Below are 25358 nucleotides of genomic sequence, written 5' to 3' on the forward strand. Positions count from 1 at the left end.
GAATTTAATGATGACTAAAAATTGTTTTGAGTTATTCTTGGAATAACTTTTGCCCGCAGATGTCCACATGAATATTTTATGGGGTTTTATGATAATGGATAATTCCTCGGATATTTCGCACTTCGCTGTCAACGTTGACACCGCAATGAACTTCCTCTCCCAAAGAATCTTCTCTTTTGAAACTCTGTGTGCATTACTGGCTGTGCTGTTTGTAATCTTGGTTGGTAACAATTTGATCTCCGGTAAGGATGATTTTTCGCTTTCTTGCGCTTGTTTTTTTATATTTTGCATTAGAATGCACTTGAGGAGAACTCACCTTTTTTAACGTTTCGAATATGCTTTAAAAAGAAAAGAGTTCTATTTAGAAAATTTTTCGATAAACTGAAAACCATTGAATATTTCGATATCTATTCTTCTTTAAAAACAGCAAACGGCATTTTCTCCTGACATGCTGTTATTTCGAAAGGGTGTTGAGTTGGGCTTGTAACCGTTAGCACTAAGCCTTAACATATAATTAGTTTTGTAGCACCCAGTTTTGTAGCTTGCAAAAAAGATTTGTCAGCTTTAATATCTAAGACCAAACAATTATTGTTATCTTAATCAACGTTCGCCCAACCTTAAAGGCCTTCCAATGTCACTTGAATGTCATGAAAATCCATTGGATAGGACGCACTCCATATTTTGTCTAAATTTATAGCTAAGTTTCTAGAATTGAAGGGTGACAGAATACGCTGAGGTTAAGAACAAAAGAGATATTGATATTGATAGATTTGATGTACTTGGCGGGTAGAGACAGCTGCACATGCCATGCAAACTTATGTTTTCCAAAGACTTAAACATACATAGAAAAAAGTTAAGAAGAAGTCCCCTTCAAAATAGCTGTATTCTAACTATTTCTAACCAAATATCATGTTATTGAAAAGATAGTTATATTTATTTCCTTTACTAAATAATTCCTGTTCTGGACATTTTTGTTGATCGTCGCGCCTTCGGGTTTTCTAAGGCCAAATTTTGCTTGACATGATCAGCCACAGCTGCCCGCGCAACCAAAGATACCAAAAAGCTTTTCACATAAATCGGCTTCGTACCATGAGTAGTGACTTTCATTTGTACGTAGTGATATTAAGCCAATATTTCAACTTTGAACATTGAGCGAGGTTATAGCGAGTCACCACGTTGATCTCCCCCCCCCCCCCCCCCCCCTTTGCGACCAAAATTGGATCATTTATTAAGGAATCTTCAAATACTATGCTTTATCCATTTGATAAGAATTATCATCATTTCCTCTTATAACAGAAATTGCACGTCACCATAGTTAGTTGATGAGCAATTTATTTCACGACTCATTTTATCCGAGTAATCTTGTTTTAGTTTCTCCGTATCGATGCTAAACCTTTAACGTGTCTAATTTTACGCATTGCTAAATTTCATTGTACTCGAATGTTGCCAATAGAATAGGGCAACGCTCGTTTTCGTAAGGACCATAAAGATGGCTCTGATAAGGGTGTATGTGACGTCACCATGGCGCTTGCATACTCGCAAGTGCTACAATGATCATAAGATCGCTCTAATAAGTCTGTGCGTGACGTCACCAGGGCAGCAGTGTGACGCAGGAGATCCAGAGCTACCGTTCGACACTCGTGAACCAATGAAAGGCATCAAGCTGAGTGGCATGGCGCCCTGGCGAACTGTACTCGTCCAAGACCTCTCACACTGCGCCGAGCTGTGCAAGAAAAGAAAGTCGTGCACCGTGTACAATGTAGGGCCATTGGACACGACTGGGCTGGTGCGTCCGTGTGAGTTGTATGACGGGCCTGTGCTGGTTAAAGAGGACCAGACCACTAATAACCCAGACTGGTACCTTGGGGGACGCCAGGTAACATTGTGCGTTGTTGGTATGGTGTTTTTTCAAAAGCTCTTCGGTCTCTTTCCCCTCCTTGCTGTCTTGAAATTAACAGATTCATCGAAAATATCCAAGAAAATTGCGATCCTCTCAAACAAGCTTCATGAGGGAGAGAACGAACCCTTGCTATAGAACACTGTATTCAAAATTTCCCGCGTTACAATACATTCCTCTTTATGAAACCATAACCCAGCATTTACCATTTTGCTATGATTTGTAATCTTGAATGTTTTACCTTATTCTATTTCTCTGCCTCTTTGTTTGTTTGGCTGTTGTCAATTTTTAAATTTTTAACTATGATTTCACGTTCGCACCTCTTTTTAAAAGAGTAACTGTCAGAATTTTATGCCTAGAAACAAAAGGCGGGAAATTTTGCTGATATAACGTCAGGCAATTGCTTTTACAGTGCGATGTCGGCAACGATTGCACAAATGGTAAAGAATGTATTCAGTTCGGGTCCAGGAAGTCTCCAGAGAAAAAGTGCATCCCAGGTAATTACAATTGCCGTTTCTTTAAGGAGCTCTCTTCTACCAAGCTTCTATAACTCTGTCTGCGCGCCAAGAAATTTCAATATCAGCAAACAACAACAGTTTCTCCATCCGCCAGATCCACCAGGGTACACCCATACTCACTTACCCAAGGGTCTTTGCGGGCGCTACGAAATAATAAGCAAGTGCACCGATTTCATACCCCCCTGATCACGTGGTGCACCCCTTTCATACCCCCATTGATCACGTAGTGCACCCCTTTCATACCCCCCTTGATCACGTGGTGCACCCCTTTCATACCCCCCCTTGATCACGGGGTGCACCCTTTTCATACCCCCCCTTGATCACGTGATGCACCCCTTTCATACCCCCTTGTTCACGTGGTGCACCCTTTTCATACGCCCCTTGATCACGGGGTGCACCCCTTTCATACCCCCCTTGATCACGGGGTGCACCCCTTTTATACCGCCCTTGATCACGGGGTGCACCCCTTTCATACCCCCCCTTGATCACGGGGTGCACCCCTTTCATATCCCCCTTGATCACATGGTGCACCCCTTTTATACCCCCCTTGATCACGTGGTGCACCCCTTTCATACCCCCCTTGATCACGGGGTGCACCCCTTTCATACCCCCCTTGATCACGGGGTGCACCCTTTTCATACCCCCCTTGATCACGGGGTGCACCCCTTTCATACCCCCCTTGATCACGTGGTGCACCCCTTTCATACCCCCTTGATCACGGGGTGCACCCCTTTCATATCCCCCCTTTGATCACGTGGTGCACCCCTTTTATACCCCCCTTGATCACGGGATGCACCCCTTTCATATCCCCCCTTGATCACGGGGTGCACCCCTTTCATACCCCCCTTGATCACGTGGTGCACCCTTTTCATACCCCCCTTGATCACGTGGTGCACCCCTTTCATACCCCCCTTGATCACGTGTTGCACCCTTTTCATACCTCCCTTGATCACGTGGTGCACCCCTTTCATACCCCCTTGATCACGGATTGCAACCCTTTCATACCCCCTTGTTCACGTTGTGCACCCCTTTCATACCCCCCTTGATCACGTGGTGCACCCTTTTCATACCCCCCTTGATCACGTGGTGCACTCCTTTCATACCCCCCCTTGATCACGGGGTGCACCCCTTTTAGTTTGTACGCGCCCGCCAAAGAATTGCCCATATATATTTTAAAAAATCATCCTTTTAAGTTTTTAGGTAAGAATGATTTTAAAACCAATTTATCCGCCAGGTGGAATTGATTTTAATTTTGGATAAAACGATAGTCGACTTCTAACTGCTGTTTTCTCATATCAATGTGAAACTTATTGACTTTTTGCATAGATTTGGATTTTTACTCTGCGAGTTCGGTAGATGTTTTCAACTCCTCTTTGATAACTAATCCTGTTTATACAGTTTGTCCGTCTAGAAGTTTATGGGAATACCACCAAGGAATATGCTACCGCTTTGTAAAAGGTGATGGAAAGGAGGAGAAGTGGGATGGTGCTAGAGACGAATGCCTTTCGAATGGAAATCTTGTGATGGTCAAGAACGCAAACATCAACACCCTTCTGTCGAATATTGCTTCAAATCAGGTATGGGTGTGTAATACGGATGTGTAATATGGATTTATTCATACTGTCAAATGTCAAGGAGTCAAAGTTTGCAAGAAGCAACACTTGATTTTTTGGTTTGATTTTCTAGTCAAGCTCTAACGAAGCCCTTTATTTGTGTATGTTGTATGTACATGATTGTTGCACATAGCCGTATCATGCAACGTATAAGGTTGGGGGGGGGCACAATACAGAAACATTAAGAAAATATTGTGGGGGGGGGGGGCAGCCACGCTGGTCATTACTAAATAATCTTTAAAAATATTGGGGGGGGGGGGGCAGTGCCCAACCCCCTGCTACGGCCTTGTCTGCTTTACCTGCCGTGTTTGTATGTCAGTGTTACATGTCAAACTCCCGTAAGCCCTGTTTCGTGTTCCATAATGTCTGTGTTTCGTGTTGGGTGTCCGTGTTGCGTGTCCGTGTTGTGTGTCCTTGTTGCGTGTCCGTGTTGTGTGTCCTTGTTGCGTGTCCGTGTTGTGTGTCCGTGTTGCGTGTCCGTGTTGTGTGTCCGTGTTGCATGTCCGTGTTGCATGTCCGTGTTGCATGTCCTTGTTGCGTGACCGAGTTGTGTGTCCGTGTTGCATGTCCGTGTTGTGTGTACGTGTTGCGTGTCCGTGTTGTGTGTCCGTGTTGCATGTCCGTGTTGCATGTCCGTGTTGCATGTCCTTGTTGCGTGTCCGTGTTGTGTGTCCGTGTTGGGTGTCCGTGTTGGGTGTCCGTGTTGCATGTCCTTGTTGCATGTCCTTGTTGCGTGTCCGTGTTGTGTGTCCGTGTTGCATGTCCGTGTTGCATGTCCGTGTTGCATGTCCTTGTTGCATGTCCTTGTTGCGTGTCCGTGTTGTGTGTCCGTGTTGGGTGTCCGTGTTGGGTGTACGTGTTGGGTGTACGTGTGTCCGTGTTGTGTGTCCGTGTTGCGTGTCCGTGTTGCGTGTCCGTGTTGTGTGTCCGTGCTGGGTGTACGTGTGTACGGGTTGTGTGGCCTTTGGCCGTGCTATGTTTCCGTGTTTGTTTGTCCTTGCTATGTGTTCGTTTTGAGTGTCCGTGTCGTATGTCCGTGTTTGCATGTCCGTGGGGGGCGTGCGCATCTAGTGAAATGGTGTTCGATAGAAAAGGTGTTGAAAATAATAGGCACTCCTTTTGATCACATCTTGGAAGGAGGGGATTTTCTTTGGTATATCCACGGTAAAGTTCTAACTCTACTGGAGGCTCTAACCCCCTCCCCCTCCCCCCCCCCCCCCCCCCCCCCCCGCCCCCAGCTACGGCCCATTTTTCTCTATTCATCTTTCATATTTCTCTTCTTTTATACTTGTTATTTCTTAGAAAGATTCGTGGATTGGCTTAATTCGGAAGGAGGACGACCGTACGTTTCACTGGGTGGACGGCACGCCAGTAGGTTACACAAACTTCGCCTCTGGCCAGCACGACCGCTCAGGCAGAAGCAAGGCGTGCGTGTACATGCGGCAAACTGACGGCAAATGGGTAGACGACGATTGCAACCAAAAGATGAATTATATCTGCGAAATACCTGCAATCAAATACTAGTTCTACTTGCAAAACTTGCAAAACCAAAAATCACTCTTTTATAGACCCAAAAAGCTATTGATGATAGGTTTGGTTTAAAAGCACATTGAATTTGAAAAATCGTTCCATTTATACACCAGCGGCTTTTTAAATTGCCGAAGGTAGTGAAAATTTTCATGATTACACGGATAAATGATATTCTCAAAAAACAATATAATTTCAATTTGATGAGACAGAAGGCGGTTAAGCGTCAGTTGGAAATCGCTTGCTCAGCTATACAAAACCTGCAGCCTGTTATTTTTTGCCAAGGGATCCTTTGCTTGATAAATTGCCCTTGTTTTGCTTGATATTTTCTAGTAGAATAGGGAACTTTATTATTTGATAATAACTTTATTATTTGATAATAGATAGATATCAGATTGTAGAAATCCCATTACTTATACGCTTATACTTACTACTATTATAACACTGATTTAAAAAATAATAATAAAGAGCACTCTTTTATATGAGCCCCTGTTTGAGCCTATTTTAGCTGTTTAGTAAGAACAATGATGATTTTTAATTACGAGTAGATAAATTATGCATGCCCGAAAACCTCTACTTAGGTTCCTTTTTTAGAAGTTTGTGCGTTTGCCGAATATCTGAGAAGCGCTTCTATCTGTAAATTCGTCTTACGTAACTATATGTGTTTATCATTACAAAGCTTAGACACCCCTGGCTTAGATAGAAAGCCCCCCCCCCCCCCCCCCCCCCCACCTCCATCTCTAACCCCAGACTTCTTCGTCCACACGCTGACCAATACCGTGGACCCATGACCCGGCGCGCCATATTTCTCCACACCTCGTGGCTCCCAGGTTCTTGTGTATTTTGCCGAAATAACCGGCAACGATTTGTACTGTCGTTCTAAACTTACAATCTACCCTTAAGGTAAGTACTTGCTATATTGTAAACGCATTGGGTGAGCTTTTTAACCGCCTGCTATGTTCTTGGAGTTTATTTTTTTGAAACCGAAAAGTTCGCATGAGTCAACTATCACGTTTTCAGTCGTGTCAAGCTTATTGATTTAGAGATTTTACCATTTTGGGGTATATTTTATATTTTATATGTGTTATTCATCATTGCATGTCATGGCATAAGAAAGTTTTTATTATAATTTTGTTCTGCGTCTTACATGGATTTATCGAGTCGTGTTTATTTCGCAATGGAATGGACGATTGTTCATTTCTTTGCATACGAACTTGCATCAGATTATGAAATCCGCGCCAATTTTTTTTTTCATGCCGCTGTGGTCGAGATCTATGATGTTATTACACTTTTGATTTGATGGTCATGAAGTCAACACTGGCTAAATGTCAAAATGACTTATGACCAAATTGTATTTTGTACATTTTTATGTACTGTAATTTGTATAAGTATGAATCACTTTGATCATTATGCAAAGCTAAATGAAGACCGTGCATTTAGCGAAGGTGTTTTTATTATTTCCATTGCCTGTTGTTCAGCCTTTTGTATTTTGAATGGCACTATTTTATTTTTTGAGACCCCTATGTACAGAGCTTTAGCTCGACAATTTGACTTGGGGGGCATCCCCCAGGCATTCCGTCATAGCTGTTAACAAGACAAGGGGTGTCACAAGATTTTGAACCTTATCACAAACAATTTTTGTTGCATTGGCTCTCTTGGTTTTTTCACATATTTACTGTATTTCACTCGATTTCACAAGATTTTTGTCCAAGTTGGGTTGACAGCTATGTTTCTTGTAATTTTTTCCCTTGAAGTCCACGTTGCTTTGCATAGTCCACAGAGCATTGTTGTGATTTAAATTCTAGAATGTATGTGTCTTAGACATCTGGTATTCGCTTTTACCATTAACTTTATCTTGGGAAATATTTCTTGAATTTCACTTTTTTTTTTTTGGGGGGGGGGGGATTCCTTTTGTAGAACCATGTCAGATCCAGAACATGACGCCTCCAGCGATGGGGATCAACTGGGAAGCTCACCTCCTCAGAACCAAGGTGAGAAGTGGATGAATAAAAGCGCTTGTTAAATAGCTTTTAACAGCACTATATAAAGGTTGGTTTCATAAGGTCACAGTTATAACAGAACTTTTTTTAGAGTCTGCTCTGTGAAACAGAGTGGTTGGGCGGAGTGGTTGTGCTTTCGAGCGTTGGCACTTCGTCAGAGCAAAAGAAACTGAATCAGATGGGGAGTGGTATTTATAGTATAATGTGCAAACAATAGGCAGTAAGCCCTGAAAGAGTGATTTTGCTTGATAAAATGGATTTCCATTTGAAAAAGCAAGAGGATAAAGGATCAGCTAAAGAGTGCCACCCCCACCCCCCACCCCGTCCTTACAAAAATATCACCACCCCTGAAGTGTTTGTAGTGTTTATTTGTATAAATATAGCCCTGTTAAGCCTTTAGCTATTTAAGCCATAAATATGTGGATCTCCAGTATGGTAGTTTTTATTTTATATATTTTTTTGTTTTCAGCCGCTATAACTGCAGCAGGCCTAATGCAGAACCCTGAGTTACTTGCTGCCATTCAGGTACCTACATGACATGAAGACACACCTGTCAACTCTCCTGCATTAAGCAGGAGTCTTAAGATTCTGGAAATCATCTCCTGCGTGCAGCACCAAATCTCCCGCTTTTTAGCAATTTTTATTGCTTCCGAAAAATTTTTCAATATAAAAATGACATTTTGCTTATTTCCTATTAAAATAGTTAAAACAAAAATTTCCTTACATATTGCAATTTATCTAACACGCTCATGAGATCTATAAGTGGATTTGTGTGCGAGAGCTTTCTATAAGGCAAACACCTGCAAAGATATACCCACCCCTCCCCAAAAATTAATACACCCTTCCCCCAAAAATATTATCAAGCCTTGCAATTTTCGGAGGTTGACAGGTATGTAAGGTTGGCAAATTTTGACAAATATTAATTGTTTTCAAGCATAGTATATAGGAATGATATTTGTATAGGACTGTAATAACACCTCCAGTGTAAAAAAAAATGAACAAATTATTAACTAATGACTAGGGCAAACAGCATTCTTCTCATGTGCTGTTCTAAATGGAAATATATACAAATGAACCAAGTTTATTGTTTTATGTATTTGCTTGAATTTCATTATTTATTTTATGTTTCCCTATGCCTAAATGTATCTGCTTTTTTAAATCTTATTTTGGTTTTAACAGGGTGGTCTTGGCAGACTTATTGGACAGCCATCTGGTTATATTCAAAGGTAAAACCAGTTTGTCATCACACTTTTAAAGATACTTTAAAGCCACTGCCTACACAGCTACAGAGCTTCCTTTGGGCAGCTGCCTACAGTGTCCAAAAATATTGGTCACTCCATCATTGATTTTAGAACTATTTTTTATCAGCCATCTCCATTAAGTGACTGCTGTCAAATTGTTTTTTACTGTGTTTTTTCCTCTATTCTAAGTGACCTGGAAATCTGTTTATCAGATTATGTACCGTATTTACCCGCATATAAGCCGCACTTTTTTCACTCCAAAATGACCTTCAAAATTAGGGTGCGTTTTATATGCGGAACGCCACTTTTTTATAATTTGCATAATAAGGAAAACAAAAGATTGTCCATAATTGGTCAATTGATCGTTTGCATGTTTGAGTAACCAATAAAAATACTTGGATTTCGATTCGTGCATTTATTAGCATGCCTATTTAAACTGTGCGTCGCGTCGCGTGTTGCACAAGTTTTATCCTAAACTATTATCACTTCATCATGTCTACAAAACGTCAAAGCTACACCCTGAGCAAAAAAGCTGAGAATGATTGCCTTTGCCGAGAGTTTCGAATTTGTGAATCCAACATGTAACGTTGAGGGAGAAACAAGGAAAACTTAAAAGAAATGCCACGATTGAAGCATGCTGCGCGAGGATGCAAACCTGCATGGCCTGAACTGGAAGTGGATCTCTTGGCCTGGATAAAAGAAAAGTGAAATAATGGCCTCGCAATTCTCCCGATGCTGATAAGGCTCAAGGCACTTGATCTCGTGAAGGAAGAGAAATACAACATACCAGCAGGAGCTTTTAAAGCCAGGAATCATTGGTGCCAGCGATTCCTGTTAACTTTCACTCATACATCATCAAGCACAGAGAATGACATAATTATCCATTGCATTTAATTGCCAACATGGATGAGACACCGCTGACGTTCAACATGCTGCCGAATCGTACGGTAAACAATGTCAGCGAGAAAACAGTGAAGATCCGAAGAACAGGGAATGAGAAGAACCACATCACTGTTGTTCTTGCTCGTGGCGCCAAGTTGAAGCCGATGGCTTCATGCGAAGGCATGAAAGTTTGGATCGAAAAAGTCTGGTGTCTCATCGTCGTGGTGCGGGGGACTAGGCCGACAACGAAGCTTGCTTGTCTATGAAGTGTTTGAATCCCATTGTGACGGATGGATGTGTCAAGTCAGCTCTTTGGCGAGAGAATACAGACCTTGCTGTGATTCCTGGAGGAGTTACCTCTACTCCAGCCTCTTGATGTCTGCCTGAACAAGCCTTTTAAAGATCAGGTAAAGGAGCTGTGGATGAAATGGATGGCCAAGGGAGTACACAAGTTTACAGCGGGAAGGCGACAGAAGAAGCCGTCTGAAGAACTCATTTGTTCCTGGAACATGCATGCTTGGCAGAGCATCCCACAGGAAATGATCGTGAGGTCATTTCTCAAGTGTGGAATCTCCAACAAGCTTGATGGCACCAAGGACAAGGTGACTTACGAGGAGAGTGAAGATGAGTCCAGTGATGCGGGTTTGGACGAATCATTTTCTTGTGCACTCTTTGTGTCTGAATTCGAAGGTTTCATACTTTGAACACTGAACAGTCTTTTCATAGTATTGAGGTGTATTGTATATATTTTAGTGTTAGATAACGATAATTCCTGTATAGATAAATTTTAATGTATATAGCATGAAATATTGATAATAACTGTAAACAAATCGATTTTAGAAACACTTTGGTTTTAGTTCTATTGAATCGTTTACTAACTGCATCAAATTTGCTTTTGGCATTATTTCTTTCTGGAATTGCTGTAGCGCGGAAATATTTGAATATTGTCTATTTTTTACTATTTTAAGCTCAAAATTCGGAGTGCCACTTATACGCGGGTGTGTCTTATACGCTGGTAAATACAGTACCCTTTGGTAATGATTTTGCCTATAAATGGAATGATTGAATAATGATGCGATGAAAAGTAGTAATAATCAAGACTTTAGTTTTCTTACCATGTTTCTTTTTTTCTTTTCAGTTTACCAAAATCTGTACAAAGAAGAATAAAAGCCCTCAAAAACATCCAGGTACACGAAAATCTATTTATCTTTGTGGTAAGTCTCTTGGATGTTGAATGATTATATTTATCATTTGTGTGTCTAGGTTGAATGCTGTAAATTGGAGGGGAAATTCTATGAAGAAGTCCATGCTCTTGAGTGCAAGTATGCTGAAAAATTCAAACCATTTTATGAAAAGGTAGGACATACACTTACAGCTTTTATACAGTACACAATAATGTTATGTAAAAACTACAATATTTTAATATGATGGCCTTTTCTAAATCTGTTCATTGTTGCACCAACTAGACTTCTCTTGTAAATATCTATAATGCTCCACATTACTGTGAAAATGTATGCCCAAGTTAAAAATCATTTGTTGCTTCCTTTTTAATGGGATAACATCTCTTGGGCTATGGGACACCCCATTAAAGAGTTATTTGATTGATGATTAGCGGCGGAATATTGCCAGTGGAGGTGTAGAGCCAACAGACGAAGAGTGTAGGTGGCCCAGTGACGCTGAGGATGAAGATGAGGCTGAGGAGAAGGAGGAGAAAGAAGCCACTGAGGTATCTAAGCTATCGGTATGTATGCCGAATTTTACTTGTCACACATTTGGGCCGGAACATGTAAAAAGTACCATATAACAAAATGATGTAGTTCTTAATTATGGACAACTAGCTTATCTGACAGCAATAAGTGAAGCCTCCAGAATTATGTGTTGTTGTTTTTCAGCCATGTCATGCCTTTTCTTCTGCAAATTTTCCTGAAAAAACAGTGCCCAGACTGTGACGGCCTTTCTGTGGAAGGCCTAGTAGTTTATAAAGCTCAAGTATTTTGTACTTTTCTTGTCCTTTGCAAAGAAATGGTAGTAATTAATCTAAAAGAAACGCATGGAACCTTTTTATTGTTTTTTTTTTTCAAAGTTATGTAGTTTTCCTGAATAATGGGGGAAATCATGTGGTTTTGCATCAGCACATAATTCTGGGATGACTGATGAGTTTATCCTGTTTGGCTTGCTTTCATTTCAATGTTAAAGTTTTTTTTTTAAGAAAATTATTATTGTTACCTTCAGGGTGAGGTAGAAGAGAAAGTGAAGATTGACGATGAAGAGAAAATTGAAACAGAACAGCTTCCAGGTGAGATCTTGTAGGATTTGAAATAAAAATAAGATAGATATAAATACATTGAGTGTGGAGTGGTTGAGTCAAAGGCATGGGGTAGGAAGTGGTCTCATTTGCAGTCACCATACTCAACTCATGTTGACCATGGAACACAATTTAGCCCAATGGGCTTTATCACGTGTTGTTAAAAGTCCAAAGCCAAAAAATGATTATTTATTTAAAACCAGTAGCCAGCTTCTAATAAGCCACCGCTAGGCATAACCTCACAATACTTGCTTTTCACTAAAAACTTGTATTTAGATTACCTGGCTATTTGTCACAATCAAGAGTGTTGTAGCTGACAGAGCCAAAAAGTTTTCCCAAAATAAGGTCTGGTTAACTTCGGTAAGCGGAATTTTTGCATAGAGGTTCCTTATGTCATGTAAACCAACATATCAAAAAGTGTTCTTTTCTAATGGATTCGTCTTCGAGATATGAGGCTTGAAGTGCAATTTTCAAATTTTCAAAGTATGAATTCTCCTTGATTTTAGGGAGCAGTTGCGCTCTGATCAGAAATAAAGCCAACTTTGCTTGCTAATATCTAAATTTTATATCTTCTAAATTTCTTTAAAATTTGGAATTAAGCTTTTGGTCAGAGGAACTTCTTGTATGTGGAATCTTGAGGTTATATATTTAATTGAGAATTGGAAAATTTCATGCCATTTTTTTTGCTCTGTCATTGTAGCTAAATGAAGGCACCACTATACTGTAGATATACATCAGAGGATTATCAGTGACCCATATGTATAATACAAGATGAAACAATTGACTTAAGGCATTAGGTAGCATTGTGTAGGTCAGCATGTTTTTGCATTAGACACAGCTCAACACTTTAACTTAGCCTCACAGTATTCATCACTGATGACCAAATTATTTCTCAACAGAAGACACCAAGGGGATCCCTGAATTCTGGCTCACAGCTATGAAGAATGTGGAACTCTTGTCCGAGATGATTCAGGTACTTAACAGGGTTACAGCTCCTACCTTTTGTAGTACCATAAAATCTCTTTAAAGCCCCCCTATCTGTTAAGCCCCTCTCCCCAATGAGTCCCCTGTCTTTATTAGCACCTCCTGCCCCCACAACCTTTCCCCAATGAGTAAAAAAAAAACAATAAAGTATGTTTTCATTTTTTTTTAATTGAACAGGAGACTTTTTTTAGAGAGAAAAGTACCTAGTATCAAAAATGAATAAAATAAGATTTTGAAATAAGCCTTCTTTGAGAGAAATAAAAGAAAGCTCCCCCCACACCTGTCAGTGCTCTAAGGCATTTTTGTTTTTTTTTAATAGGAGCATGATGAGCCTATCCTGAAGCATCTACACGACGTCAGAGTGATTTTCACAGGTCCTGAGAGCACCAACACCACACAATACCCCCAGCCTACCCCAATGGTAAAGACAGTTTTTAACCATTCACATTTCTTACAGTTATTTTCTATAAGTTACCCTTTTCCTTTTCAGGGATTTGTGCTGGAATTTCATTTCACTCCTAATCCATTCTTTACAAATACAGTAAGTACTGGCAACATATAATTTTTAAACAGCTTCATCTTACCTTTTTTCCATTAATCAGAACTGCATTCTATACCTTTTTGTAGGTATTAACCAAAAGCTATAAAATGAAGTGTGAGCCTGATGAAGATGACCCTTTTTCATTTGAGGGGCCAGAAATCGTGAGCACATCAGGGTAAGGGCTTTATTGAGCTCTGACTTTAAATCGTTTGAGCTCTGACTTAAAGCCGCATTGTCACCAGTTTACTTCTGGTCGATTACCTAACAATATCCGATGATTTTTAACAGAAAACACGAAAAATATTTGAAAATATAGAAAGCAGTGTGTCTATTGGAAGTTTCTTTGAGGATGTGACTGCTAATTTAGAGCGGATGGCCTGTTCAATATTTCGGATTCGAATAGATTCTTTTGTCTTTTAACGGCTGAGGTTTCCGTCGGACCTCCGGAAGTAAACTGGTGACAATGCGGCTTTAAGGCTTGTAGAAAAATCACAAAACTGTTCATGTAAAGGCTGCATCCTTATTTTAGCCAGATGTGAAATGCATCAATATCAAGAAACTCAATAGTTTGCTTTCTTGGTCATTGGACGACCTAATAAACTGCTTTGCAGTTTAGAGCAAATTAAAGGAAAGACTGTTTTATTAAACCCTTAAACAGAACTCTCCTAAACACAAGCACACCTTACTTTTTTCAGAGAGCGTAATCTTTCACAGAAACAGTAAATAGAAAAAAATAACTGTAATTTTTTTGTTCTAGATGCAAAATTGACTGGAAAAAAGGCAAAAATATTACTCAGAAAGTAATCAAGAAGAAGCAAAGACATAAGGGTAGGCTCATTTGAGATGATTTGATATTGTCCTCGTACATTGCTAAGGATTTCTTTCCTGTAGGACGTGGTCAGACAAGATTTGTCAACAAGACGGTGAAGAATGACTCGTTCTTTAACTTCTTTTCACCACCCGAAGGTAGGTGAAGCTTGGGGGTCAGTACGCAGCTCTTACAAGCTGCAATTTGATTGGGCAAATGAACAATATCCGCACCTCGACACAAAGAACGAGAAGAATAGAGACAAAAGAGCTCCTTTGTAGAGCAAAGATAATAGGAGACAAAGCAGCTGCGTACTTACTCGAAGCTTGGAGCATGTTACGTACCAATAGTCATCATTGTATACTTGTAACTTCTCCTAATTTTTTTTCTGTTTGGTTTAGTCACAGAGGATGATGCTGATATGGTAAGTAGAAGATCAATTGTGTATTTATACAACATTCTCCTTTTTCGTTCAGTTTTTGGGAATAATTCTCTATGGAAAGAAAATAATGCTAGCTAAAACCAGTTTTTTCAAGTGAAATGGCATTTTGATAATAACACTGACGATTTTGCTAAAATACATAACATAGAATATGGTATGTAAGAAGATGGTATAGCATTGATCTATTCAGCAAAGCCTATTTAAATTAACTGAAATTTGATATTTTTCCATAGGACGAGGAAACTGAAACTTTGCTAGCTGCTGACTTTGAAATTGGTCACTTTGTGAGAGAAAGACTTGTCCCAAAGGTAATCCAAACACACCATTTTTTTGTTTGTACATCAACATTTATTTATTTTTTTTTATTTCTATTTCTGTAGGCTGTTCTTTATTTTACTGGCGAAGCTATTGAGGACGAGGTAGGATTTCAATACTTGTACATACATACATACACTTTATTTCAACACGGTAGAAATATCAGTAATATTTGGATTTGGATCAATGAAATTAAACTACTATGGAAATGTTTCTTTAACCTATATTTTTTAAATTTTAGTTTGACGAAGAAGACGAAGATGAGGAGGGGGTGAGTGAAACAACTAAACTAAAAACCTTTCCAGTTGCACTAAATTTTTGTTCAATAGAATTAAATCCTTTCAAATTACATTCATCGTGGGAAATATAAGTCCGTTTCTGGAATTTTGATATTACATGAAATTAGACGTTTCGACCGAAGCCACCAGTCTCAGTGACTTAGTCATGTGATGACAAAGCATTGTGTGACAACCGTTGGGACGGAGGAGAGGGCCCGGTCCCAGGTGTGTGACGAGGAGAACCAGAACCCCCCTTTCTTGTTGAGGGTCGGGGCTTCCACTTTTTCCCAGACAGCCTCTTTAACTCCCCTCCTTCTCCAATCGTGCTCACGGTCCAAGATCTTAACTAAGTCACTGATGAAGACTGATGGGGCTTCCACTTTTTCCCAGACAGCCTCTTTAACTCCCCTCCTTCTCCAATCGTGCTCACGGTCCAAGATCTTGACTAAGTCACTGATGAAGACTGATGGGGCTTCCACTTTTTCCCAGACAGCCTCTTTAACTCCCCTCCTTCTCCAATCGTGCTCACGGTCCAAGATCTTGACTAAGTCACTGATGAAGACTGATGGGGCTTCCACTTTTTCCCAGACAGCCTCTTTAACTCCCCTCCTTCTCCAATCGTGCTCACGGTCCAAGATCTTGACTAAGTCACTGATGAAGACTAATGGTTTCTGTCAAAAAATATCAAAATTCCAGAAGTTGACTTATATTTCCGTTATTAACAAATATCTGGATGACTGACAATATTCATTTTCATGTTATTCAACGACACTCATAAATTGCCCACTCTAATTGTCGAGGGTCCATGTGTTATTAGAAGAAACACACGCTTGGCGTCAGCCAAGAATCTCAATAACCACATAGAATCACAAAAAAGGACAGAACTTGGAATTGTATAATTGCAATGCGGATGATGACCGATGGCTTCAAATGATAACAAAAATGATGTTTTTTTTGTAGGATGATGATGATGACCATGATGATGATGGTGACGAGGATGAAGACCCTGACTACCAACCACCAGCGGTAAGCAATTTGAAAAGATGCGCGATAAAGATAAAGCGTTATTAAAAATCCCCATGTCTGATGGCCCATGCAAGCTTGTGTTGTTTGATTTGTCGAGCAGAATCTTTTTTTTTTCCTGGCGAGCATTTTTTTATCCAAAAGGTCCCACCCCTTTTCTTTGAACCAAACGATGCAGGAATATTTTGTTTCAAATCCCGCTCTCCCCTTTCAAAAGTTAGGTGGTCGGCCGCTAAGAGAAGTTAATTGTACAAGTGTGCTAACAGCGCTACATTATTTGACCAGGACATGCTTTTTTTTTAAATTCAGACAATTACAATTCAATAACTGAGCAGTTGGTATTGTTGTATTAGGAAATTATCAGGAAATGACCAGTAGGGGCGTGGCTTAGTCCCCCCCCTAATGTAGTTTTAATGTTTTTTGAATTTTCCCCCTCCCAATCTTACGTGGCATGCTACGGCTCTGAAGCTGCTTTGATTGATCTATTTGAAGGACGGAAGCCAGCCTCAAGAATGTAAACAACAATGAGAGAACAACAGATTTAGCAAGCTGGACTTGTACGAAAGCAGCCAGGGAATAATTCCTATGGCCTTAGATGAATACACTGTTCCTGTGGTACTTTGTCCTTATACAGTAGTTTCGCGGCTATTTATAAATCGTCATGGTACATGCTCGGCGCATTTTATTATGAGGATAGATACAGGAGTCAAATCCATGTGACATTTTCCTACCCGATTGAGTATTCTGATTTCCCGCCAAGCGTCCAATATCGACCATGCGCGCGATGTTGTAAAAAAAAAAAAGTCTGAAAACTTACACCTCTCCGTTTTCCCGCCTTTTTTTAGTGGAGACACCATAGAAATATAGATAATACAAGCTTTTGTACATAGTTAGTCTACTAACTATGCTTTATACAATTACTTCAACACTGTTGCTTGTAATTAAAGACAAATTAATGTTTCTAGCGAAGTTGCTGGTTTAAATTTGTGATTAAAACGATTTCACTGCAAGTGGTTTCATATTTGCTTTCTTTTTTATTAGTTTCTAGTTCATCTGTACTTGTGTCCCAGAGTATATTTTCCCTCAGTATTTATACTTTTTCTTTTGTGAGTTATTTACTTTGAAGGATCGGTTTAGAAATATTCCCAGCTTATAGAAAAATGCAAAAAGAAAAAAACTAAACGGTGTATAGGATAGGTAGTACGGTACAATGAGGTACGAGAGGATATTCTCAAAGTGTTTGAGGTCAAAGGGGAGAGGTACAGGGCATTTAAAAAGTCGGTATGCTTACAATACCGTTTTTTCAAACATGTTTTCCCCCGTTTTAGGCGTGTCACCAGCCTTACAAAAATCAGGGCACGATCCTTTAGAAGAAATAACCCGTAATTTATTGGCATTCCGTGGGGATTGTGGGGTTCTCTCAGATTGCGTCTGTCTACCTTACATGTGTAATGGTAGTTGACTGTTGATGCGAGTTCGAGCTGAGGCTTGTACCAACTAAAATAGTTTCTTCATTATCTGATTTTTGAAAGAAACAATACATACTGTTTGCTTCTTGTTTTTGATTGTAATTTGTTTTTCATTTTTCCCCGTGTTGCACGAGGAATTCTCCTGCACCATTAACACAACTCCATACGAGACCAACTCGCAACGCAATTTTTGTTGCGTTGCGAGTTGCAAGAAAATTACGCGTGGAACATCCATCTGTCTTTTTTTGGTGCGTTGCAAAGTTGCAAGAAAAGGTAGATTGCCTCCTATTGCCTGTTTCATAGTGAACTCTCTCGATCATTGGTTTATTTTTGACACTCCTTTTTATATTGAGAACAATTTTCGCACGTTCTTTATTTAGCCATACTTAATGACCCTCTGAGGTTATCATTTAATTGAAAACACATATAATCCTCTTCACTCAAATTGTAACGCGTCCATCACAAGATATCGACCTTCATTTACATTCATCACCTCAAAATGTTTAAAATTCTCGTCTTAAATAAGGGGGGACATTTGATTTTCTTCGGTAATTATTTTATTTAAAGAATCCGCCTGTATAATCAACTTTCGTCTGTACACGCGAAACCTTCAAAAGGTCTCGTGACTGAAAATATTTTACTTTAAGTTAATCTCGGTCAAATAAACAGCCGCGTACCAATAGCGTCGCATTGACCCCGAGACACGCCCATATCGGTTGAAAAATAAACTTCCCAATGTTTTGTCTGTGTATGCACCATGACATTTTGCACACGCGAATACCACATCTCCAAATTTCCCAGACATACCTCCCTCAGAAAGGCATGAAGGCTATAACAGGGTGAACTCCGTTATGTTAAGATAGCGCCATTACTTTATCCCTTAATTAATTACGATTGCCCCGTTGTCTGAATTTTACGGCTTTGAGGACGATGAAGTAACGCGTCTCCAAAAATGTGACAACTTTATTGGATAGCTTGACAAGATTGACCCCGGGGTCTACAAATGCGTCTCAAGCCATTGTTAGTTCTCTTTATGTGGAGGAAATTGAGTTCAATGCTGTGAGTAAACTTGAGAGGATCTGGAATCTCGGTCTAAGAAGGAAAAACTGTGCGCTTCTTTGGTATGGCGGCATATCAAGCGATCCTTCTCTGCCTTGTGATCTGTTTCCTTCTTCTTTCTACTTCTGAATCAGCAAGAAAAAGGCAGCGATTTCACCAACGAAATCTGCATGATTATTGTAAGGCGGCTCTTCGCCGTGGAATAGTCGGATCGGCGATTGAGCTTCACGCTTATTTCGACTTAACGTCCAACAACAAGGTATACCTAACTATGAGGATATCATCCTTGAAACTATCTGATCATAAATTTGTTACGTCCTGTACACCAAGAAATTTACCCAAGGTTATCATTCAAATCGAATTCAAACTGGACATTTAATGCGCGTTCAAATTTTTAATGGAATCCCGCGGTGTTTATACGCCTCTGTGGTTACAATCGCCAAAGTACTTAGACAATACATTGGTCAGCTCCATGGGAGGGGTTTTGTTTCATTGGCGCAGATAATCGTCCTCTTATTTCCACACATTCAAGAGTTAATGATTTGATGATGTCAAAGCTAGGAGATTGATAAATGTTTTTTTAATCTATCGCAAAGTGTAAAAAGTAATAGTCAATCGTCGTTTTGATGTTATACATTTTGAATAGTAGTAGCAATAACTTGTTATTTACTCGATCGGAAATGATTTTTTTTTTTCAATTTTTGTTTTATCGGACCCTCTTTTATGCCTCGGGAAAAGGAAAGGCTAAGCTGTTAAGCTGCGAGTATTTTACCAGAGGGCTGACAAGGCTCGTGCCTTTTAAGATTAACATTAGGTTTTTTTTGTCAGGGGTGTGTATTGAAACATGTCCATCTCAATATTACTAGGCCTATTATATCAGGGATTTATGTGCCTCGAGGGGAAATGGCCGTCTAAGTTGATCAAATTCCCGTATTTTCTCAGGGATTTTCCTGCCTCAAAGTATCGGCTTGCCAGGGTGTACCTGTGTGCTTTGTAACCAAGCAGCCGTACCTGCGAGACAAAAGTGTGAACGATACCACGACTTGGCAAGACTTGATGAACTTCATACAGGTGAAAGAAAGAAACTTTTATCAGCTTTCCGTCTGTTTAAAAAGGGCCTCTAACGGACAAGCAAGCCTTGAATACCAGGAAGAAAAGAAAGTGGTTTCTACTCTTTATGTTTAAAATATGTTTCTAACAGTTCCCAGGGCCTCATTTTGATTTGCCATAATTGCCTGAAATGCATGAGTTGAACTCAGGATTTCTCGGGGGAATCATCCTGAATGGAAAGGAGGTGTGGGGGTATCACGATATTTTAAACACATATATGGCGGGATGTGAATTTTTGGATTTTAGCTTCCGTACACTTCTTCTTAGACTTCAGAAGAGGAGGGGGAACCTCCGTGTTCACAACGCGCACACACGCACAATGAACTCCTCCGTATCTGCCACTGAAATGCAACCAGCAGTTAGTGCTTTTCAGGTTGAGCATTCAAAGCAGTCGAGAACACGCCCTTTTCCAAAATAATTTTCTTCATATCGTGTCCTGCTAGCTCATTGTACAAAGCCAAGGTGTTCAGACATTAACTGACCTGACCATAAAAGCCGATGTTATCTTTGAGCGTCTAATCCAACTTGGCTTCCCAGACGTATGGTTTTCCTCTCCGGTGGGATTATTAACATAGGAAAGCTAGGTACTTAACTCGTTTTCAACTTATAACCCTCTTCATTTCAATCAGAGGAAACGTGCGTTTTTATTAGACCACCCCCCTTTCAACTACATTACAAAATATACATCGTTTCATCACTTATTCATTACAAGGAATGCAAAGTCTGAAAAAAAAAAAAACGGTTCATCGTTCTACTTGACATCTTGTTTTATTAATTAGTTTTCGACTGGGTATGCTATATTTAACATACAGTCTCTAGATTTCTTTCGATATACCCTTAGTCAAATTACATTTCAAGCATTGAGACCCTAAAATATGATCACACATTTGCCACGCTTGCCCCCGAGTGGCAAATTTAGTCCAAAATGTGGTTATCATTCATGCTCATCGTTTTTCGTTTGACGTGAACTCCCCTCGACAATCGAGATGACTCACGCATACCTCGCCATGCACGTCTGCAACCACAAAAACGTGCCCGAGGTCGCGCATAGACAATTCCCAGTCTACCTAGGCTGGCAACAGTCCAAATAGAGCATAACAACACAGTATTTTCTGTTGCGTAATCGCTATCCATCCCTCTGCCTCAATATATCACTTGAGTGGCCTCCTTTTACGATAAGTAGTCGCTAAATGAAAGGGTTAAAGTCTCTAGATAAAACACCTAGAAATTCAATATGTTTTTTATTGAATAGTGGTACGGCTAATATAATGAGAATGGAGTAGGCTATTTGAGAATATTTTTTTATGGTATTATCCATCACGGTGGGTTTCTGGTATGATGTTGTCTGGTATGATCACAACTGTTAGACGATGACGAGCTCAAGAGAGTTTTTACGTGTGGTCCGGATAGCCCTCAAGCACTTGTCCCATCTCAGGTTCTCTTCACCTCCTCCAGCATAACCTCACATTCTTGCGAAAGCTGTCAGCAGTACAACAGTCAGGGAATGGGATAGGGCATGGGTGAATAGGTGTGAAAAAAAGGGGTCTATGGCAGTCTTAAGGCGTTAAGGATTAAAATGTTTCATGCGCGTAGCTAGGCAAAGGGGGCGCAAGCACCAGTCCCCCTCGGCTTTTCCCAAAGCACATTTATATTTGTTTTAATCGCCACATCTTCTAGCATATGATACCCATTGCTTACCCATTGATGTTTATCGATAAAAAGGGTTAGAACTTTTAATCATGAGCACGAAAAACCCTACTCTTTTTTAATAACAGTATCTGATGTTTTAAGATATCACTTTAGTGGTCTCCCGTTAGTGCGGCCTTGGTCGTTAGTGATGATAACGTTAGAGCGAAATAGCTGATCAAATGTTTATTTGTTTTTATCAGAGAGATCGGCGGATCGAGCCTATCTATGACCATTCTATGGTAAGATTAATGATGTACAGGCCCGTAACCAGGATTTATCTTGGGGGGGGGGGGGCGAAATCCGAAAAAGTGGACCTAATTTTCCAGGGGGGGGAATTCTCCACCTCCGAAAGAACAAAGAATGATTTTTTATGCCTTTTCAGTATCTTTACTTGACGTTTATTGACGGATTTGGCTACAAACCAGAGTGATCTAGCTTATGCTTTATAGTTTTGTCTACAAATAGCACGTCTATTGAGAACCAAAAGTGGACCTTTGGCCGTTGTGTGTGTGTGTGTGTGGGGGGGGGGGGGGGGGGGGGGGGTTGGGGGGCGTTCGCACCCCCTGCACCCCCCGTGGGTACGGGCCTGATGTATAATACACAAACATGCTTGGTAGGCAATCTTACCAGATCATTTGTGCCCGACGGCAGGGCATATTTCTATTCTTCATAAAGTTTTGCTCCAATCTAAAAAAAAATGCCTCGTCTACGTGCCAAAAACCCGTACGGAAAAAAAAACTTAAAAGGCTTGATCTTTGGCGAAAAAATTAAAAGGCAATGATAGGGACCGGTCGATGCAAATGGGTTCTATTGACTTTATAGCTGCTAAGGTTATGAAATTGTGGCTGACAGAGCTTCTTTAAGCTCCGACTATCTCGGCAGTCCAAGATGGCGGCTTAGGCTCACTTAGCCCAGAGATATTGGTTTCCAAACGGTCAATCTGTCAACTCATTTTTCAGGACGGGCTGAATGGGGACAAGTACAAGGCATTGAGTCAGTTTGTGCGGCCAGAGTACCAGGCTGCAATCTATAGGATGTGTCGGGACGCTACCGTGTACAGATTCGTGACGTACAATACCAGCTCATCATGTAAGTTGCAACCTCACCCCCCTCCCCTCCCCCAACCATTTTTACACCCTCCACTATTAGACAAACCATATCTGTCAATCTTGTTTTAAAAACTGTCGTTTTTCTTGCTCGCTCTGTCATTTCCTTATTAGGTTTTACATACCTTATATGTAATTTTAGACCATTTAGAAAAACGACAGCCATGATTGATATGCCTCGTTTCGATTCCTTCACCTTCCTCCCACATCCCATCTCTATTCCTACACCCTCCTAGATAGGCAAACCCTCTTTTCCACTCCTCCATTCCCTCCCCACCACACACATCACACCAGACCACTGTGAAAGGTATGTAAAGCATTTTGGAAGCCATACACGTCCTTTGCTCCTTCGAAACTCTGTCCGTCTTGAACTCAATCTATACATTGTTGCAATTCTCGGGAACCTAGGGCGTTTAGGTCAGCATAACGAGGCGGGAGATGTGCATAGAATCGATAACAAGCATTTCATGGCTATCAACATAAAGCTACCAGTCTGACCTCAACATGTGCCCCGTCCTCCTCCGCCATTTCCTTCCGGTCCCCCTCCTATGCTGACATCCTACGCATTCTTTGGCAGCGCCAGCCAGAAAAACATTCCTCGACTTCTTGGGAAAACAGTGTTGAAATTATAACTTTTCATGAACTCGTCATGTTGACATATTTTCTAGATAATTGAAGTTTGTGCCTCTCTTATCATACCATACGAGCTGCCTGACGGGTCGTGCAATTTTATATAATTTTTAATTTGCATGGGTATTTTCTAAGTAAAAAGCAAAATCAGAGCAGGAAGAAAAGAAAGAAATCCAAATTTTGTATAGTAGAATCCCGCTACTCGAAAGGGAGACGAGAAACTGCTGGAGTTAGCTAAAAGTTTCCGAGTTGAGTAGGAGCGACTCGAAAATAGCCGCTAGAAAGCTAGTTCATGTAACCGGGGTCCCACTTTAATTTTGTTTCTCTCTGTTTAGCTAACGTATCGACAACAAGATCCCCCGTGACTGTTGCAAGGACTATCACGTCGCAAAGCTCCAATCGTCAGAGGGTATGTGAGATCTTTGGGAACACAAGCGGGCGAAGCCGACGTGTGCGGGGAAAGAGGGTTCAACAGAACTCGACCAACAACCTCTTACAATGCACAGGGCTCGACTGCCCTTGCGAGCGGATCTGCGTGGGCCAAGGGAAGAGGAAAAACTTCTCGGATTGCTCAACGTTTCGCGTCATCTGCACGTTCAGTTGCGGAGATGATGATCTTCAACAAAGCCAAAACGACCGAGCGCAAAGACGAACGCGCAAGCAGAAACGGAAGCGCAGACAACGGAACAAGAAAAACCAGAAAAAGAAATCAGATTAGCGAGACATAAGACGTGACGATGCTGGCTCTAAAGTAGCCGGTTTTAGAAAAAAAGGGGGGAGGGAAGGAAAGGGAATTTGACACGACGTTAGATTTTGGCATGACGCATTTTACATGTGTGAACAAACAATTTCCGAAAAGAGGTGCGACTAGAGTACCCGAACTCCCCTGTCTACCTGGGGTGTCTACGGTGACACCACAGGTTGACCGTAGGAGAGTAAACGGTTTTTTTTCGGACACTCCCTTAAGGGTGCAACCCAATATACCCTCGAACACGACGTCAACCAGTCAACGTATCAAGAAATTGTTGTCGGAAGTACACTAAAGCTTTATTATCTCAGGCTTTGACTGGCTTCTGAATTCCCTAGCAATCCCTGATAAAATTAAATGGCTTTCTGTATTTTCGTCTACTTTTTTGCCGTGTCCGCTTGTTTTGATTGACATTTTTTTTCACAAATAGGAAATATTATCAGAGATTAAGAAAAATGGAAGAAACCGAATACTACAGATCCGGACCAATTTAAAAACTTTTCGTTTTCTTTTTCTTTATACTATGACAATAAGAATTCGTCGTGTCTACGCTATAATAAATAATAATAATAATAGGTCGACCACTTCATTTTCTAACACCTAACTGGTAAACTATATTACACTAGAGGGACAGTTTAAAATATCATGCGAAGAAGAGATCCGAGTTTGTATTGTCTTAGGAAGGCCTGGGGGGATGGCTATATCTCAAAGTAATATAGGGGAAAGTTGTAAATGCTAATATAATTTGTTTAAAGTATATCAAAGATACTCTTAAAGACCTGTAAAACAGGGCGATAATTAGAAATAAAGCAAATGTTTGGATAATATGCTGTTAGTTTGTTGTGTGAGTGTGTGTTTTTTTTAACTTACGTCATGCGCTCTCAGTGACCCCACCCCCACTCCCCTCGGCCACCTTTCAGAATAAACAAGATGCTCTTGGGGCATGTACTCGGGTTACATTGTAGAGTGTTGAATAAAGCACGTATTCCTACCTCAACTGGCCGAATTTGCCTTGGTTTCGCTCCTCCAGCGAGCTCTGTTCCTACGCTCTTGTGACCTTTCAAACGACACGCTATGTAACCGACGCCGCCTGGTAAATGAGTAACTCGGCCCCCAGCGGCGCGATTTTTTTCCTAAGGAAAGAAAAACATTTTAACATTTTCTTTTTATCCC

At 40.6% G+C, this 25358-nt stretch overlaps 3 protein-coding genes and 1 long non-coding RNA gene across 5 annotated transcripts; 3 read left to right on the forward strand and 1 right to left on the reverse strand.

The window, feature by feature from the left end:
• The first annotated feature begins 118 nt into the window (after positions 1 to 118).
• Positions 119 to 5639, forward strand: LOC116619671 (macrophage mannose receptor 1). The gene is made up of 5 exons (XM_048729155.1): positions 119 to 242; positions 1596 to 1876; positions 2310 to 2394; positions 3814 to 3992; positions 5331 to 5639. The coding sequence occupies exons 1-5, from the start codon at positions 146 to 148 to the stop codon at positions 5550 to 5552; spliced, it is 864 nt and encodes a 287-aa protein (XP_048585112.1). The 5' UTR covers positions 119 to 145; the 3' UTR covers positions 5553 to 5639.
• Positions 5640 to 6316: 677 nt separating this feature from the next.
• On the forward strand, positions 6317 to 17384 carry LOC5515077 (nucleosome assembly protein 1-like 1). 2 transcript variants are annotated; one of them, XM_032384663.2, is made up of 20 exons: positions 6317 to 6458; positions 7473 to 7546; positions 8025 to 8080; positions 8735 to 8781; positions 10817 to 10865; positions 10942 to 11034; positions 11291 to 11419; positions 11911 to 11974; positions 12883 to 12956; positions 13287 to 13388; positions 13458 to 13508; positions 13595 to 13683; positions 14266 to 14336; positions 14400 to 14474; positions 14718 to 14740; positions 14992 to 15066; positions 15139 to 15177; positions 15315 to 15344; positions 16312 to 16377; positions 16867 to 17384. In XM_032384663.2, exons 2-20 carry the CDS (start codon positions 7477 to 7479, stop codon positions 16900 to 16902), a joined length of 1239 nt encoding a protein of 412 aa, XP_032240554.1. In that variant the 5' UTR covers positions 6317 to 6458; positions 7473 to 7476; the 3' UTR covers positions 16903 to 17384. The 2 variants fall into 2 exon arrangements, with proteins under 2 accessions (XP_032240554.1, XP_032240555.1); XM_032384664.2 differs by having other exon boundaries at positions 11291 to 11404.
• LOC125567984 lies at positions 15092 to 25294 on the reverse strand. The gene is made up of 2 exons (XR_007311968.1): positions 25178 to 25294; positions 15092 to 16022 (listed from the first exon to the last, which is right to left on the reverse strand). It is a non-coding gene; the product is annotated as an uncharacterized LOC125567984 (long non-coding RNA).
• On the forward strand, positions 18656 to 25010 carry LOC116619670. Its single transcript, XM_032384665.2, has 5 exons — positions 18656 to 19161; positions 19845 to 19973; positions 21902 to 21940; positions 22661 to 22790; positions 23773 to 25010. The coding sequence occupies exons 1-5, from the start codon at positions 18967 to 18969 to the stop codon at positions 24153 to 24155; spliced, it is 876 nt and encodes a 291-aa protein (XP_032240556.1). The 5' UTR covers positions 18656 to 18966; the 3' UTR covers positions 24156 to 25010.
• Positions 25295 to 25358: the final 64 nt, after the last annotated feature.

Source organism: Nematostella vectensis, chromosome 6 (assembly GCF_932526225.1).
Source record: "Nematostella vectensis chromosome 6, jaNemVect1.1, whole genome shotgun sequence".
NCBI classification, from domain to species: Eukaryota; Metazoa; Cnidaria; class Anthozoa; order Actiniaria; family Edwardsiidae; genus Nematostella; species Nematostella vectensis.

Bases quoted from the DNA above. Each gene is read 5' to 3' on its own strand.
- LOC116619671 (XM_048729155.1), top strand. From the start codon at position 146: ATGAACTTCCTCTCCCAAAGAATCTTCTCTTTTGAAACTCTGTGTGCA. The intron at 2,395-3,813 runs GTAATTACAATT...CTGTTTATACAG, and splicing joins AGAGAAAAAGTGCATCCCAG to TTTGTCCGTCTAGAAGTTTA. The intron at 3,993-5,330 runs GTATGGGTGTGT...GTTATTTCTTAG, and splicing joins CGAATATTGCTTCAAATCAG to AAAGATTCGTGGATTGGCTT.
- LOC116619670 (XM_032384665.2), top strand. From the start codon at position 18,967: ATGGCGGCATATCAAGCGATCCTTCTCTGCCTTGTGATCTGTTTCCTT. The intron at 19,162-19,844 runs GTATACCTAACT...GTATTTTCTCAG, and splicing joins ACTTAACGTCCAACAACAAG to GGATTTTCCTGCCTCAAAGT. The intron at 22,791-23,772 runs GTAAGTTGCAAC...CTCTCTGTTTAG, and splicing joins GTACAATACCAGCTCATCAT to CTAACGTATCGACAACAAGA.
- LOC5515077 (XM_032384663.2), top strand. From the start codon at position 7,477: ATGTCAGATCCAGAACATGACGCCTCCAGCGATGGGGATCAACTGGGA. The intron at 8,081-8,734 runs GTACCTACATGA...TGGTTTTAACAG, and splicing joins AGTTACTTGCTGCCATTCAG to GGTGGTCTTGGCAGACTTAT. The intron at 14,475-14,717 runs GTAGGTGAAGCT...TGTTTGGTTTAG, and splicing joins CTTCTTTTCACCACCCGAAG to TCACAGAGGATGATGCTGAT.